Source organism: Sapajus apella, unplaced genomic scaffold (genome assembly GCF_009761245.1).
Source record: "Sapajus apella isolate SASKATOON/1434 unplaced genomic scaffold, GSC_monkey_1.0 scaffold24, whole genome shotgun sequence".
Lineage (NCBI taxonomy): Eukaryota > Metazoa > Chordata > Mammalia > Primates > Cebidae > Sapajus > Sapajus apella.
In genome coordinates this window covers 12,180,337-12,197,636 of record NW_022436964.1, presented here as the reverse complement: position 1 = coordinate 12,197,636, position 17,300 = coordinate 12,180,337, and the positions used below count along the sequence as shown (strand labels likewise).

General features: G+C 38.7%; 1 protein-coding gene across 3 annotated transcripts in view; it reads left to right on the top strand.

The window, feature by feature from the left end:
* TMC1 (transmembrane channel like 1) overlaps positions 1-17,300 on the top strand; it is a 238,850-nt gene that overhangs the window by 161,612 nt on the left and 59,938 nt on the right. For all 3 annotated transcript variants that reach the window (XM_032290922.1, XM_032290923.1, XM_032290921.1), the window contains exons 7-8: positions 3,339-3,445; positions 6,180-6,278. In XM_032290922.1, coding sequence (XP_032146813.1) covers positions 3,339-3,445; positions 6,180-6,278 — 206 coding nt within the window. The remainder of the gene's footprint in view (positions 1-3,338; positions 3,446-6,179; positions 6,279-17,300) is intronic.

Sequence of the window (17,300 nt, the reverse complement as noted above, 5' to 3'; positions counted from 1 at the left end):
AAGAAATTTTGTCTCTGGATTTCTTAGTTTCCTCCACCTGTGTCTGGGTTTTTCCTGAAATCATTCTAGTTTTAATGAAATTTGTTTGCCTGCATTCATTTTCTTTACATTTAGGATTCTGTAAAGATTCAACCTCCAAATAAAATAGTTGTGAAACTACCGTCAAATCTGAGAAATGGAGTTTGGAAGTTTTGGATTCTAAAGTATATTTCATTATAATGCATAGGCATGTTGGAGGAGGGGATACTTTCTGAAACATCTTAATCCACTACCCTCTTTTGCATTTAGGTGTATTTGTACTCTATACTCAAGAAACTCATTTGCCAGGGTTTGTATGTAGGTGCTGAGAGGATGGGCTGTGACAATAATTAGAAGAGCAAAACTGTAAAAAGGAAGGAAGGAAGGAAGGAAGGAAGGGAAGGAAGAAAGGAAGGAAGGAAGAAAATAGAAGGAAAAAAGGAAAGGAAAGAAGGAAGGGATTAGAATCCTATATGCGGGACTTTATACTGGAAGATCTCACATGTGATTCCAGGGAAAATCTTAATACCTAGCCACCAAGGCTTTCCTCCAGTAAATGAGTAATTGTAATGAGTAACAAACTGGGAATCCACTGCCTTCAATAAAACATGATGAGTGAACCTGGCTGAGCAGCCATCAGGTAGCTGTTACCAGAGAATGTAGATAACAGCCATGAAATGGTATGAAGTCACTGGGAGCCAGGTGGGTGATCAGATTTCCTAGGAGAAGCAGACCAGTGCACCTGGTGACAGCACTGGCATGGAGTGGGGTGGGATTGTTTATCAAAACCACACACCCTTAAAACGTTATAGAACTCTGCACTCCTTGACAATGTGAAATCCCAAATTCTCTTTTGAGCATAAAGAAAAATTCTCAGACTTCAAAATCATTTATTTCTTCTAAAATATCAATTTAACAATTGAATTTTTTTTTTTTTTTTTTTTTTTTTTTTGGAGATGGAGTCTCACTCTGTCACCCAGGCTGGAGTGCAGTGGCACAATCTTGGCTCACTGCAACCCCCGCCTCCTGAGTTCAAGGGATTCTCCTGCCCCAGCATCCAGTGTAGCTGGGATAACAGGCACGTGCCACCACGCCCAGATAATTTTTGTATTTTTAGTAGAGATGGGGTTTCACCATTTTAGCCAGGCTGGTCTTAAACTCCTGACCTCATGATCTGCCCACCTCGGCCTCCCATAGTGCTGGGATTACAGGTGTGAGCCACCATGCCTGGCCAGATTGACTTCTTTCTAAAAAAACTGCCACTGAGTTATGGGAATAAGAAAGATGATATGTAAAGAATAGACAAAAGGGACAGGCATGGGGGCTCACTCCTGCAATCCCAGCACTTTGGGAGGCTGAGAGGCCAAGGCGGGTGGATCACCTGAGGTCAGGTGTTAGAGACCAGCCTGCTCAATATGGTGAAACCCCATCTCTATTAAGAATACAAAAAATTAGCTGGGCCTGGTGGTGGGCACCTGTAATTCCAACTACTCAGGAGGCCGAGGCAGGAGAATTGCTTGAACCCTGGAGGTGGAGGCTACAGTGAGGCAAGTTTGCACCACTGCACTCCAGCCTGGGCAACAAGAGCAAAACTCTGTCACAAAAAAGAAAGAAAGAAAAATGAATAGACAAATGCCCAGAAATAGAGGCATTACTGTCCTAAATGGTCAGCCTTATCTAAGTAAGTAGAGGCTGGAATTTGCTCCCCATAAGACTTCATTTTCATTGATAATGCTTCCCCACTGATAATATTTCAATGCTAGAAGGCTCCAGAAAATCACTGGTCAATAGAGATGTTTAGCCGAATGAGACAGAACACATGGGCTGATGCAGCCCGGAACTGAAATGATTTGTTTTTTTTTCTTGAGCAACTGACAACGATAATCTGGAAGATCGGAAAAACTAGCAACTTGGTGCCGAATCTGAAATGACCATCAAAGAAACATTTGCTTTCTTAAATCTATGAAATCTGAACCTAAGACTTAAATTCTTGATTTTTCTTCTTCCATTCTCTGCTTTAAGAAGATGCTTTTATTTTTTTCTGTCAATAAGAATTAACCAATCACTTTGCTTTTCACTTTGGAGGACATGGGTGAGTTGACTGAACATTCTTGCCTATTGCCTGTTGATTCCCCAAAACTGAAATGGTTTTTTAAAAGTCATGCTCATCACCCCTTCCTCTGGCCCTAAGGCTTAACACCTATCAATGACTTCTTACATTTTAAATAAAATTCTCACTCTTTACCATGTGTTAAGAGGCCCCACACACTGTGGTTTGGCCTCTCCATCCTTATCTGTCACCACTTTCCCTCATTCATATACTCCAACTGCACAGGTCTGAGTTTTATTCCTCAATTGTCCCGAGCCCTTGCCACTCAGGATCTTTGTTCTGGCTCTTTCCTCTGCTTGAGCTGCTCTTCCGCAATTCAGCCTGTTGCTGTCTCTTCCTCAAACTTCAGATCTCTGCTTAGATGACATCTCTGATATTCTTTCCTTGACAAACCTTTCTAAAGCAACCCCTCTCAATACTTTCCCTTCTCTCCTGTAGGACCTGCTATTATCTCTATCTCTATCTCCTATCATCTGTATCTATATCTAATGTCTATATCTCTATCTCAATGTCTTTCTATGTATCTTACATATTTGCTATTTCCATACTTCACTAAAATGTAAGTTCTATTGTAGCAGCCACCCTACCTATGACATTGTGCTTCATATCTAAGATAATTTCTGGCATAAGATGTATGGAATGAATGAATGAATTTCAGCTTCTACACCACCCCTGTAAAATTCCAGTAATCGGGGAAACAGCAAGAGACTGTTGGTAAGATAACTATTTGTAAAGGATGTGGTAAACTTTTTTTGAGAAGGACGTTGTTTGCCCGAGAAAAAGGGTAGAAAATAGCAGTAATTATAATTATAGTAGTAGCTAATTACTAGCTAGGCACTGTAGTTACCTTTACATATATTTGCTCACTTCTCAGTATTAACTCAAGGAATAAAATGCACTCTGCAGGTGGCAATCATGGCTGCTCAGCAAAAGGCAGCTTTTCCTTGGATGGACTCTGATGCGGCAGGTCACACGCAGTCTGCACAACTGCATTCTGCGTACCTCCTACATTCCACATGACAGGGAATGCTTCCATCATGATTAACATTTTCTCTTCTTGAATAGAGAGAAAAGAATGCTGTAGCTTTACATATAAAAAGGACCGATGTCTCACTATTAATAGATTTGTTTTGGAAGGCAACCAAGACAAAGCTCTTTTTTGTTTGTTTGCTTTGATCTCCCTTCAAACGTTTTATTTTCTTTGTAATAGGTCAGTTTGGCTCCTCAGTGGCCTCATACTTCCTCTTCTTGAGATGGATGTATGGAGTCAATATGGTTCTCTTTATCCTGACGTTCAGCCTCATCATGTTGCCAGAGGTGAGATCTGACTTCCAGCTTACAAAACGTGCTGAAAAATGTTTCTCCTAGAAAAGGATTTATCTTTTCTTTAAGAGTAGAATAATTAATTGGCTATGTTCACCTCTTAGAGTCATAGGATTTGTAATGAGATTAATCTTCAAAATGGTGCCCATGGGCCAAAGGTCCCAATCCTTGCACCAAAGGGTGTGTGAGCCTCCTGAAATTATACAACTTATGTATAATTTCACATGAATGTTTAAATGTGCACCTTTATGTGGAAAATTTCATGGCTTCTTTCAGTTTCCCAAGGGGGTCCGTGTTCCTAAACGTTAATATCATTCCCGAGGAAGACTTTGACACCTTGTGAGTTGTATTTATTTATTTTGCCAAGTTAGCTTTGAAAGAAATGCTTCTTTAATGTGACTCAAAGCATTCAGATTTTCTATACTGAAGAAACACAAAATGAACATGTTCCCCCTAAGATATAAAGATAATGCCCACCACACACACACACACACACACACACACACTCACACACACACATACACACATATAGTGGGATGGGATGAGAGTGGAAGTGGGGTCGCTAGCTTGAGGTCAGAGCCTTCACCCATATGAAATTAAATGATTCTGATGCCTTTGAATGCTTACCTCACAAAAGTTGGACTAGGTTTTGTTTAACCTACAAAGGACCTTTTAGGACTAGTATTTCAAAGCCAATTTGGTCCATACAGCATTGACAGCAGCCAAAATTTGGTCTTTCGGGTGACTTTTTATCGCAATAACTTCAAATCAGTGCCAGTTTCTGTACTGAGCCTCCCATTAGCATCATCATAATGCTTTACATTCATAACGAGATTTGAGCTTGTAATAGTACAAAGCACTTTCACTTCTTTTACTTTCTGTGCCTCACAACAAATTTATGATGTAGACTGTAGAAGACATTTTCTTCCCCCATTTAAAACATGTAAATGGAGTCACATAATGCTGATGTGACTTAGCTAACATCTCTGAATGATTTTTTTTTTTTTAATGAAGTGGATCTAGGACTAGAACCCATGATTCAATCCCTTTCCCCAAGATTCTGCACTTTAATCCACTAGTTTTATAATCCTTGAGATAATTCCAGGGCTTATAAAGTTGTCTGGCTCATAGAAGACAGTGACCAAAGATCAGAGGTCCTGTATAGTTTATTTCCCAAGTACACACTTTCAGGCAGTGCAGCTGAATGTGGGTATTTTATCTCTTTCAAATTAACCCCAGCTTTTTTTTTTTTATATTACCTCTCTAAGGAAACCTTAAACTCCTCCATTCCATCACTAGCTACTATGACATTACTTAGTGTCAGATGCAGGTATAAATGGAGTTTTATCAGCGGCATTTACTCTTTCCCCCACACCATGCTGCCTCCATGTGGAGAAAATGAAAGGCTGTCACTGATTTATTTGAATGATATGAAATTACAGAGTGTCTTCTATGTAGTAGATAGAGTGCCTTTTTGTTAGGCTGATGTATTCCAAGAGCTAGGGAGCATGCTGGCTTCGGATACTCTTTTATAGGCTGTATTAGATGCTGAGGGGCATCCTGTTTTCTAGGCAATGATGACCAACTCCAGCCAAAGGACAAGAGAATGGACACCCTGCATGCTGACTGTGCAAAACCACAGCGACCAGGGCAGTCATCTCCTGGCAGCAAGGCTGTATTTTTTTCAACTGCCTCTACCTGACAGGCTCATTCAATCTTCCTCCAAGGCACATGCCCTTTTGCCCCAAGGTCCTGTGTCCCTGGGCAAGCCTAAGACCTTAATCTTCTTTGTCTTCTGTGCCCCCCAACTTTGGGGTGAGATAATATGTGTGGAACCCACCCTCTATTCTTTCAGGACCGGGAAGCCAGATGGGCCAAAGGTCTACTTGGGGAGATTGTGCAACTTGTGCTCAGGAAGTGAGCAGAGATTCATGTCCAGCCCTTGCTCAGTCAAGCTCTGTACCCTGGCTTCAAGCCACATTCATCTTCTGTTCCCAGCTTTAGGAGGGAAGTTTCTATCTCACTGAAGAAGCAACATCTGCTTGGTGAGCTATGGGGCTAGAAAGTGCTCTTTCCACTTCTCACCAGGGCACCTTCCTATGACCCTATTCTTGCCTGCTCACTGGCCCACTCTCCCCAGTACTATTCTCTCTACTAGGTTTCTCTCCCAATCTGGTAGCACGAATTGGAGGCAGCAGCCCTGAATTAGTGATGAAGCACACACCATAATCAGGGTGCAAGTGTTCTCACTTTGCAGACACCCACAAATTTCATGACTGGTTTCCCTTGAGTTCTCTTTCTTGATTTGAAGGACAGAATCTCCCTCCACCCTCACTCCTAAGGACTATTCTCACATGAAGGTGTGGGTAAGATGGTTTTGTTCAGTCCTATGTGACCCGAAAGGCTACTTCTCTTCCTTTCCAGACTTTTAATCAGAATGGTTTGGTGGTGGTGGTAGCAGTGGGGTCCTCAGAAAGCCCTCTGGGGAATGTGGTTGACCTGACTGCTGGTGGTCCCTGAACTCAGAATGCAGAGTCCTTTGCATTCCCTTTGTTCTTACCTCTGGATTTAGTAGTTGATTCCCAGAAAATGGGACCCCACATGGAGACCCACAGAGTCCCCCATGAAAATGTTTCAGAAGGACTTTTAAGCAAAACCATTTGTGATCTCATGTGTGCCTCAGATTTTGTTTCTAATTGTTCTCTGCTTTTTTTGCTTCCCTATACAGTACCTCTGGGGTTTGCCATATGGCAGTTTACCTAGGAAAACAGTTCCCAGGGCCGAAGAGGCATCGGCAGCCAACTTTGGTGTGTTGTATGACTTCAATGTAAGTGTCTCCACACAACTGGATTTTTCCGTAGTTTATTTTATTCTGAAACCCACAGCCTCCTCTCCTGGGTGAGGCTGTCTTAAGAAAGATGTCCTTGCTCCGGAAAGAAAGAAAGAGAGAGAGAGAGAGAGGAGGAGAGAGGAGAGAGAGAGAGAGAGAGAGAGAGAGAGAGAGAGAGAGAGAGAGAGAGAGAAGAAAGAAAGAGAAAGAAAGAAAAGAAAGAAAGAAACATATATGTCAATGTAAATGTGACTACAATTTAGGTCAATGTTAATATGATCATATGGGAATATAGACTACTGAATAAATGTGAGCTCAGAGTTCAAAGACTTGAAGCAAATGTTCTTATCGCTGGCTTTGGAAAAGAATAAAAGAAGAGTTTGAAAATGTGCTTTCTGGAAAATCTTGTTGGATTTCTAGGGAATTAAAACTCTTACACTTCCTACTAAACTCTTCACTTCCTAAACAAGCCTCCTATTTAGTATTACTCAATAGTTATGACTAAATAAAGCTAAATATTGAGAACTAAGGAATACTAAATTCTAACTTCTAAGTAATACTAAAATAGTATTACTCCATTGTAGTATGCAAATGAGCATTACTCTTTGAACTCCCCTGGGTAGAGATTATTACTGTAGAAAGGAGTTATTCCTGTTCATTGAAAAACCATTTTGGACTATATAATTCAAGTCTTTGCCAACAATGTAATTCCACATATTCTTTTTTTGTGTAGTGACCAGATTAGAAATGTTTGGAAGCATATGGGTGGGAAAATAGCCAGGTAGAAATTGAGAAATTGATAATGCAAGTAATTTTTGGAGGATAGACAATGAGAATACAATTTTATATAGATTGCAGAATGAAGGAGAGAAAAAACAGCCTTCCTGTTTATAGTGTCAATATGAATATCTCACAAACATTTTGATTTCTACTTTTAACCTCCTTAAATTGTGAGTTTCCCAAAGAAGAAATCTAGGTCTGCTACACCTTTTCAGCCCCTAATCTAGTCCTCATTCAATAGAGGCTAAATGAATCTTGTTGACTGACAATCCTGAGTGAGGGGGAGGATTTGTAGAGCCTGAGATCAGAAGCACAAAACCAGTTTATGTGAGGAGTTCCAGAACATGCAAACCTTAAGAAACATTTCCCATCTCTGAGTGAACAAAACAAGCTATTGAATTAGCATAAGGCACAATGATAGCAACAATTCTGTGGCATTTGTAATCTTCAATCACCCCTGTCAGTTGGACATCACACTTCAATTCAGCATTTTTTAACTGAATTATAAACATGCTTAGGTTTTACAAAGATGCATGTGACATGATTCTTGACCTCAGGGTACTTATGATAATAGAAGAAAGACATGTAGGCAACCAGTATACAAGATGCTGTGCACAAAGTTAGCAAAATTTAAAAAAAGGGAAAAAAGATTCTGGGAACCCTGAGCAAGTGGTTCTTATTTCTTCCGAGGTAAGTGTAGGTTTTACAAAAGCGATGGCCTCTGAGTTGGATTTTACCTCTTATCTTTTCTTTCTCTTTTCTATCACTTCTAACTTCTTTCCTCTCTTCCTCCTCCCCTCCCTTTTCTCCTCCCTTTATTTCTTTCTCTCACTTTTAAATTTCAAACAATGCATTACTATGTCCCCTTAGCACTGTTTTATTTCTCATTCTCTTCCTTTGATTAGCAAAATGATAAGCTTCCAGTCTGCTTAATAAGAACAAAGACTAAGTTTTTTTGCTTTTTAAGACATACCAGAGAAATGAAGAACTAAAAATATGAACAAAAGATCTTTTGATGTTTATATATAGATTTCTGAAGTTTAAGCACTTCTGAATTTCCCAATCAACTGAAACATAACGTTTTGGGCAAAAATCTCCATTTGAGGTTTGAAAGATATTGACTCAGTTGAGGAAGACAAACAGAAAAGTTGCTGTGAGAGAGTTATTAATGAGTGGACAAGAGGGTCTGAGACGCAAATTCAGGGGAAAGCAGAGGAAAGGGTTTGGATAATGAGTGTGCTCCCCAAGATTGAATCACTGCTCTTGACAACTCTCAACAGCTCTCTCATGTCCAGTTTGGTGAAATACTATTTATAGGTCAGTAGGGGAATACAGAAACCAGAGCGTTCCGTGATATTTATTTCTAGGCCTGCCTGAAAACAATCCTAAGGCAATGAGAAAATTTTTAAAGGTCAAGAAAATACAAGAAAGCCATTACACTGATTTTATTCACTTACAGGCTTATTGCATGCTGGTATCAGTCATTAATTTGGCATGCATCATTTCTGGGGTTAGTAGTGATTTTAATAGCTCTTTTTCCCCAATGCCTGCATCATGCAGTGAACTGCAATTGGTAAGTAAGGCCCCTCACTTCACAACCCACTTCATGGTGGGTATTTATATCTGAGGCTAAGCTCAAGAGTATTCTCATATGTGAAATGGAGAAAATGATAGTGTCCACCTCAAAGAGCATTAGTGAGATAATGCATGAAACAGCAGATAGCTCAGAGTATGTAGCACACAGTACTGGGTGAGTATTTCTTACCCAAAATGCTTGAGACCAGAAGTGTTTCAAATTTTGGAGTTTTTCAGACTTTAAAATATTTCTATATATATATAACAAGATATCTTGAAGATGACACTCAAGTCTAAACACAACGTTCATTTAGTTTCATATATACCTTATGTATATGAAAGTAATTTTATCCAATATTTTAAGTAACTTTGTTCATGAAACAAAGATTTGATGGTGTTTTGACTGTGACCTATCACGTGAGGTCAGGTGTGGAATTTTTTACTTACGGCGTCATGTCGGTGCTCAAAACATTTCAGATTTTGGAGCATTTAGGAGTTCAGATTTTTTTTTTATTAGGAATGCTCAATTTGTAAATATTCCTTTGTAAAAGAACCATAACTTGACCAAAAGAAAACAGCTATTAGGAGACTGAATTGGGATGCAGGGCTAGTGGTATTACACAAGGCCATATAAGTGGATAGTGACAAGCTAGTAAAAGGCCTTTTATTATAACAAAGAAGTAAATACATAAGTAAATAAAAGTATTCTGACCTTAAAGAAGAGTTATTGAAAGATTCAAGGAAAGGAAGCGATAGGATTATATAGTTGTTATCAAATTGCTCATTGAATTGCTTATTTAAAAGAAAATATTACTACTTTAAGGAATGTTATATGATATACAAGTTTTTATGACTTTGGAAGTTTGAAATATTTGTCTTTTTTTTGGCAATGATTATATTCTAAATTTGGCAGGGAAAGATAGGTTGTTTCATGTTAAGGGAGATTCTGCTTTTAAACATTCCTAAGAAGAAGGAATTCTGCCCGTCCTACAATAAGCCAATGATTGAACACATTCTTTATACTAGGGTCAAAATAATTTCACAAGCACATCAATAAGAGAGAGGGCAGGATCTTTAATTATAAAACTGAAGATAACAACAAGAAAAAATGTATAGAGCTTAATTTAAAATATAGGAGATATAGTTTCATGGTAAGAATCCAGGAGAATAAAGCCAAGTAGTCACTAGTAACAAGACATTATGGATTCAAATGAGATGCTGCCTTGGTCAGGACATGGTGTCCTCTGCGGCAGAGGGGAAGAGGCTGCCTGAACACAGATTGTCTTAAGTATCCTGCATAGATGGGAGAGATCAGACGCCACAAACAGCCTTGGGCTGTCACCTTAAGAACACCCATGGAATGAGCAGAGTTGTCCTCCTTAGCATGTTGGAATTGGACACAATAAGAAAATAATACAAGGAAGGAAAAATAAAATCTAGCTGAGCTCAAGGACCTGAATATGTTACATCAGGTTAACCAGACCTTACTCAGAAGAGATAACCTAAATTTTCACTTATATTGCTTTTTTTTAATTATAATTTTTGTTAATAATACCAAAATTAATGTTGACTAAGTACTTATGTGGTCAGGCGTTGCGCTTAGTGCTATGATATTTCTATTTATTTATGAATATTATACTCATATTTATAGTTCTACTTGTATCAGTATGCGTCAAGAGAATGAAAAGCACAGATATCTTGATAGAGATGATTTAATATAAGAAATTAGTTAAACAAGTATTGGGGGACTAAAAAGGCAAAAGGGGACATTGAGGTAACATAGAAGCAGTAACAGATAACACAGAACAGTTTTTAACCCTACTGTTGGGAGAACAAAAGAGGAAGTTGCAGTTATTAGAATCTAGGAGCTTGGAGAAAGGGCCCTGCATGGCCCCAAGGGATGTGATGAGATTGGTTTTGGGTGTGTTCAAATAGGCTGGAAATGGACCCAAATATTGTTACCAGAGTAAAGAGGCATTGCTGCAGCCATGCATTCAGGAAAGAGCAAATCCCTTCTCCCCACTTCTGTGTCTAAGCGCCTCCTATTGGAAAAATCTGCAGGGAATACAATCTCAAAGGAGAAAAGTAGCTCCCCAAGTCCTGTCTCCAGCATCACAAAGCGGAGCATGCAAGGATGAGTCTGAAGCTGAAATAGCTTAATAATTGGCACATTATTCTATTTATATTACAACCTAGTCCTTATTCTACTCTAGTAAGGTAGACATGACGATTCTAATTTACATATGGGGAGACTGAGTTTCAGTAGGATTTGATATTTTCCTCCAAGTTTTGTGAATGGCAAGTGGAGAGGCCAGGATGCTCATCTGGTCTATCTGACATCTCTGACTCTGAAGCCTAGGGCAAGCTGCTTCTACATATGCTGCCAGGGGCCACTGAGAAGGCTACAGTTTTCTACTGGAAATTAACAGAAATAAGAGAATTTTAGAAATAGAGGTGCTCTTTGATATCTTCCATCCTATATCTTACCTCATAACATTACAGACATTTTGAGTTGCAGGGTCTTATAGTTTATTAGAGGCTCTTATTCTAGTGTTCTTTTCATGTCCTGTATTCCAACCATAATTTTCCTGTTGTAATTTCCGGCAACATTCTCACTGTCTGTTCCTGAAACACAGACTGACTCCATTTCATGCTATATCTATTTCACAAGGGGAGAAGGAGTTGAAGCAATTGGGTCCCATTTTCATCGTTCATAGTAATCTCGTAATTCCCAAATCAGCTTTTCAAATAGAATGAGAGCTTCCATGTTTCTTCTTCCCTGAATTCTTTTTTATCATTTAAATATACTTATGCTTTATTAAAATAGTTATAAAGGAAAATCATACTTTGAAAATTATTATTATTATTAATTTTGCTTTGGTTGGTTAGCAGAATTCTATTTTTAGTTTTTAAACATTTATTTTTAAAATAGACAATAAAAATTATAGTTCTTTGCTTGATCCTATGAACAATGACTTCATAGAGGTATCTACTCTGCATTGTCAGATGATCTAAGTAGACAACCCAGTATTCCATCTATCATGGCACCATAGAGGAAACCATCGATGAAATGTTTTTAAACTCCAAAAAAACTCAGAATTCTGACTTTCACAAAGCCCAGGAATGCCAAAACAGGCATCTTTGGGCTTTTGAAAAATGCCATTATTTAAGCTAGAGCCATTATCTAGGCTATCATTATCTAGGTAGAGCTTGGGGTGTGTGTGACCTCAATATGAAAACATTTGGATCCACTCTCTTGGATCCAAAGAGGTGGCATCTGACGGCTGTGTGTCAAAGGAGATCTGAGCAGCACACCCAGCTGCTCAAGATCAGTTGACCTTGAACAGACCATAGAGAGGTAAGTCATTGAATATAGAGGCAAGGGAACAGAAGCAGAAATAGATTAAAAGTCTGCACTTACAGAATAATGTAAGATAAACACAAGCATGATCTCTTATGATACACGATCCTATTGGATGGAAAGGATCAGAAAACCTTTGGGTTAAGGTGAGGGAGGTTATGAGGAACTGCTAATCTGTATAGCTTCATCTGGAACCTTGAAACCTCCTCTCCATACCCATGAAAGCTCAGTGCTCTGTGACTTAGAAGCATGTATCACAACTCATCCAAATTCTCTTTAATTAACAGTAGACAAATACCATACAAAATGTACAAGATCAGCTAGTCTTCAGGCTTTTCACAGTCAGAATTTGCCATTTACAAAACACGACATTTTTTAAACTTTCTACTGAGTGCATAATGATGCATCTTACTGATTGCATAGGAAATCTATTTTATTAAAATAGTGAGAAACAGGGAGGTTATTATGTACACTATGAATCAAATAAGCAGAAATTGTGTCATGTAAATTAAGAGAAGTAGAAGAATGAGTTTAAGTCAGTAGGAAGAGGATGTTTTTGTTTACAAGATACTCAGAGGCACCAGGGTGATATAGAAATGTTAAAGAGGAAGAGGCTGTACAGTTTTGATATTCTTGTGAGGAGAAAGAAGGAGAAACTAAAGTGGAATTTGGAAGGAGCTTCAGCAGATATCAGACAGTGAGATCATATGGGTAAAGACCTAAGTTATGAGTAAAGGGAAGTGCATTCTGCTTTTCACCTTGAGAGATCTTGTACATTGCTGATGGATAAATGGTATGTCTACTTTGCCTTCCCTTTTCTGTGGATTATCATAGATGTGGGAGATGGAAGATATCCTACAAGGGGCAGGAGAGGAGACTTAACACCCATTATGTCTTAAGTAGGTGCATACATTAAATTTTATCCTGACAGCAACTCTTTAAGATGGAATATATCATTCCACATGATTCCTTCTGCCCTGCCTGCTTCACATCCCATCTTGAGGTCTGTCCTTAAAGGAAACAGGTTAGAGACATTTAATGTTAATAATAATGAGTTAGTTCTTTAATCAACATCAACAACTCTTTAAAGTAATAATCTTCCAAAGTAAGGTTGTCTCCTGTGAAACATACCTCAGTTCTCTTAAGTTCCTTCATCTCTTATTGCACTGGACACATGTAGAGGAGCTATTTTGTGTGTTACACATTGAATAACACATCTTTTGTTTTAAAAATATTTCAGTAGCTCAAATGCATCTTTATTTGAAAGGGTGACTCATTTTAGGTTTCCTGAGGTGTAGACATCAAAACAATGTTACATGCAGAAGATACTGGGGGAGGGAGGCGTGTGAAGTATAAAGGAGATAGAGAGCAAGAGTAGGTGAGAAGAGCCTTAGTTGGTAATGCAGGCTCTATACCTGTGAAAGGAGAGAGATAAGCAAGGATTTAGGAAGAGTCTCAGATTGCAGCACACTTCTGAAACAGTCTTGGCTAGGCCAGTGGTGAGCGTCTAAACAAAGTATGTCCATTAGAGAAATTCCATATTGGTTAGCAATAACTCAGCTCTATATTTCCAAACATGCTCAGTCATTATCTAGGTAGAGGTTGGGGTGTGTGTGACCTCAATATGAAAACAGTTTGGTCCACTCTAGTGGATCCAAGGAGGTGGCATCTGGAGGCTGTCTTTCAAAGGAGAGCTAAACAGCACGCCCAGCTCCTACCTTGAAAATGTGACTGGGCTCCTCCCCTTTAGATCATAGCTGTTCATATTGCTGTTGTTGCTGTTATGTAGTTTCAACAGGTTTCAAATGCAGCCAGAATGACCTGTTTCCCACAACCATTGTCTGGGCCTACCTCAGTGCTGGGTCAGCAGAGACTGAACTCCTGGATCATGAATAATTCTTCAGTGGCATGACCCCAAGTGAGACTGCTAAGCCTCTTGTGGACAAAGTCAGATGTGCAAATTTTCAAATTCACCTAGAGATATGTCTCTTTCCTTAGGAGCAGAGATCATAACATTGGAGGGGGTGAGGATCTTCTGATCTGTGGATGTAGTGAGATTCCTCCAGTGGCTTTGCTGAGCAGGGCAGACACTAGGATTGGCAGTATCTAAGGACTCTCTATCCCTTATTTGCTTCACTTCCTCAATGTCCATTGCAGGTTTCGGTTCAACAGGCTCATTAAATTTGGTTAAAACAAGAGGCATCTCCTATTCTATTTTAGGTCCTAGATCATTTATTTTGCTTTGTAAGCGTCTTAATTTGCTACTTGTGGGTGACTTTATGACATAGTTCTAAGTTATGATGAGAGAGATTCCTGGGTCTGCTTTTAGCTTCCTTGATATTTTAAACTTGGGGAACTGATTTCTTAAGGTCTGAAGTCCCTAGTTATGCTTTTTTTTTTGGCTTTTATTATCAACAAAGTCTAATTTTCATCAAAGATGAGATTTCTTTCTGCAAATATTTGGGATGCATGATGCATGTGATCCTAATGCTTTACTTACAGTATGAAAACGGCATTCCTTCTTTGAATGTGACCACAGAAGTGAGTCTTGTTTTTATTAACGCAGTAAACATTTGTTGAGCATTTGCCAGGTGCCAGATATTAAGAAAAGGTGAGCAAAACCCAAGGTCTCTGTCCTCAGGAACATAAAATCCAGGGGAGTAGTCGAATAATCACAAAAATAAATCCAATTGTAACTGTGCCAAGTGCTATGAAGGAAAGCTATAAGTGTTAGGAGAACTTATAGTAGGCAACCTGATGTAGTTTAGGAGCTAAGGGAAGGGGACAAAGAATAGAAAATGTTGGGGTTTTTTTCTGAGAAAGTAATGTTTAGATTGGGCTCTAAAGACTCAGGATAACCTCTGAATTTGAAAGAAAGGAGAGGCATTCTCAGCAGTCAGAGCATCAAGTACAGAGATCCTGTGATGAAAAGAGGTGGCCTTATTCAAGGGACTGAGTAAAGTTAGCGCTCAGAATGTGAAGGGAGATCAGAACACAAGACATTGGAGAGACTGGATGGAACCAAAGCATGTGGCATTCTCTAAAATCTAGACTGCGCTAATTATTTTTTTTATCTCAGAGAAATTAAAAGTAATTTAAGTTGGAGGGGGTAGGTGGGTGGTGACATATAGATTTGGATTTTGAGGTAATCAACAGATTGTAGAAGGGCAAGATGAATTTGAGGAGATCAAGAAAGAGTCTTTCGATAGGACTAGGTTAGAGACTAAGGTGGGAAGATCTAAATTTACCTGTCAGGAATTTTCTATATTTAAATATTGGCTGCCAAGCTAATAGATTAAAGGCTGAGCCATTGAGTTAGGTCAGAACTTCACAATGCATTAAACTGTAATCAATAATTTAAACACATAGCACCAAATCATAAATCTAATACCACTGCTGTGACAAGTAGATTACGTAAATCTACAAACATTTGAAAGAAATGAAGTAAAAATTCTGTCATATGTGCTAGCCTTGTATGTCTCCAGTAGATATCATTTGTCTGTAAACTGGCCTTGAAATTAATTACATTCACTAATATTAAATATTTGAAGTAAAATATATGCTGCTTGTATGGAATTAAAAATTTCTGAACTAAATTCATTTTTTCCAAGTAGTTGCAATATATTCTTTACATTTAAAGTTTTTTATTTGTTAAAAAAATTTTTTTAAATATATAATACTGAGGTAGCTCCCAGTGTAGGCTCTGTCCCGATGACCACACACATCTCGTTTCATGTATGAACTCACAAATCTTCACTCTGAATAATTTTATAGAACCAAGGGCAAATTTATAACTCCTGAAGTCAGTCAGCCAACAATATACTTTTAATTTCCTCCTTGCAAAATGAAAGAAGACAATATTTTTTTCTCTGTGGAAAGAAATTATACATAAAAGCTCACTTTATAGCACTGAGATTATCTCATTTTGTAAGAGTTTTGTGCAATTAGACAGTAGAAAAAATTAAAGCATTTTTCCAGCTTCATTGTCTCTCAGATACTTCTTTGGTGTTTTGATTTATTAAATCACAACGTAAGATTCTTATTATCATGTTACTGTCTTGGATGATTTACTCCATTTTATTAAAATGAGTAGCAGAAAGCAGAATAATAAAAAAATTGGTGTACATGACAATCCAAAGAAACTTATTTTAACTGAGGATTGCTAATGATCACCAGAAGCAATTTTTTTTGTTCATTCAGTCATGCCACAAATATAAATAGAATGTCAGATGTTAGGAATACAAAGAGAACTAACATATATTCCCTGCCCACAGGGACATTATAATCTGATTGGATATGCAAACAAACAACTGCCATGCAAAATGACAATCTGAAGCTGACAGACATGTATCACAGGCACATGGGGACATATTGGAATAAAGGTTCAGTGTCGGGGTTTACCGGAGTTCAGATACTGGACTCTTGAGATAGCCCAGTAAACAGTAACTCTGTTTCCCATGTGAGTTCTGAATAATTTGTTTTTAAACAAGAGGCAGATGGGCAAAAAAATTCCACATTCATTATTAATAGAGATCAAATTGGAGGAACAATCTGGAATTCTTAGCCAAATGGTCTTGCAGATTTGGAACCCCAGTTTACCTCGAGGGCAACTTATTTCCTACAGGAAGAAAGATATGTTTAGGCTGTGCCTGCCCAGTTAATTCATTCCCAGTTTACCAAGAGAAATCACTACACCTCTCCTGGGGTGAAGTGCGTATAGGGACAGAGAAAGACTGAGGAGTATTGCATAGAGTGAAGCTCCGTGCGTCTGAAGGAAATGCTGAGAGAAAGGAAGGGGCATTCATTACCTGTATCCCAACTGGCTCTGGCTGAGAGGTCAGTAAAGGCTTGACAGGTATCTTGAACCAGTTTAAAAGAAAGAGCAGGAATAGACCAGGCTCTAGAATGGGGCAGGCAATTGGGAAGCATATTCCAAGCAGAGAGATTAGCATGCACAAAGGCATGTAGGCATGAGATGGTACTATACTCTGAAAACCCACAAGTGATTCAGCAAAGTTTATATGTACTGAGAGAGGAGAGTGGTAAGAGGTGAGCCTGTCATACTAAACAAACAATTCAGAAAAGGGCCTGATCAGGGAGAACAATTTCATTATGCTCAAGTCAGACTTTATCCTACAGGTAGTGGAGCTCACCTGAGATAGGAGGAAGGAGCAGGCTTGGGAACTTTGTTGAATGTGCTATGTTCATGCTTCTTATGAGACGTGCAAGTCGAGTGAGATGTGTTGACCTTGGGCCTAGTGTCTAGAATTCCCAATCTTAGTGTGAGGTCATGTCACAAAAGG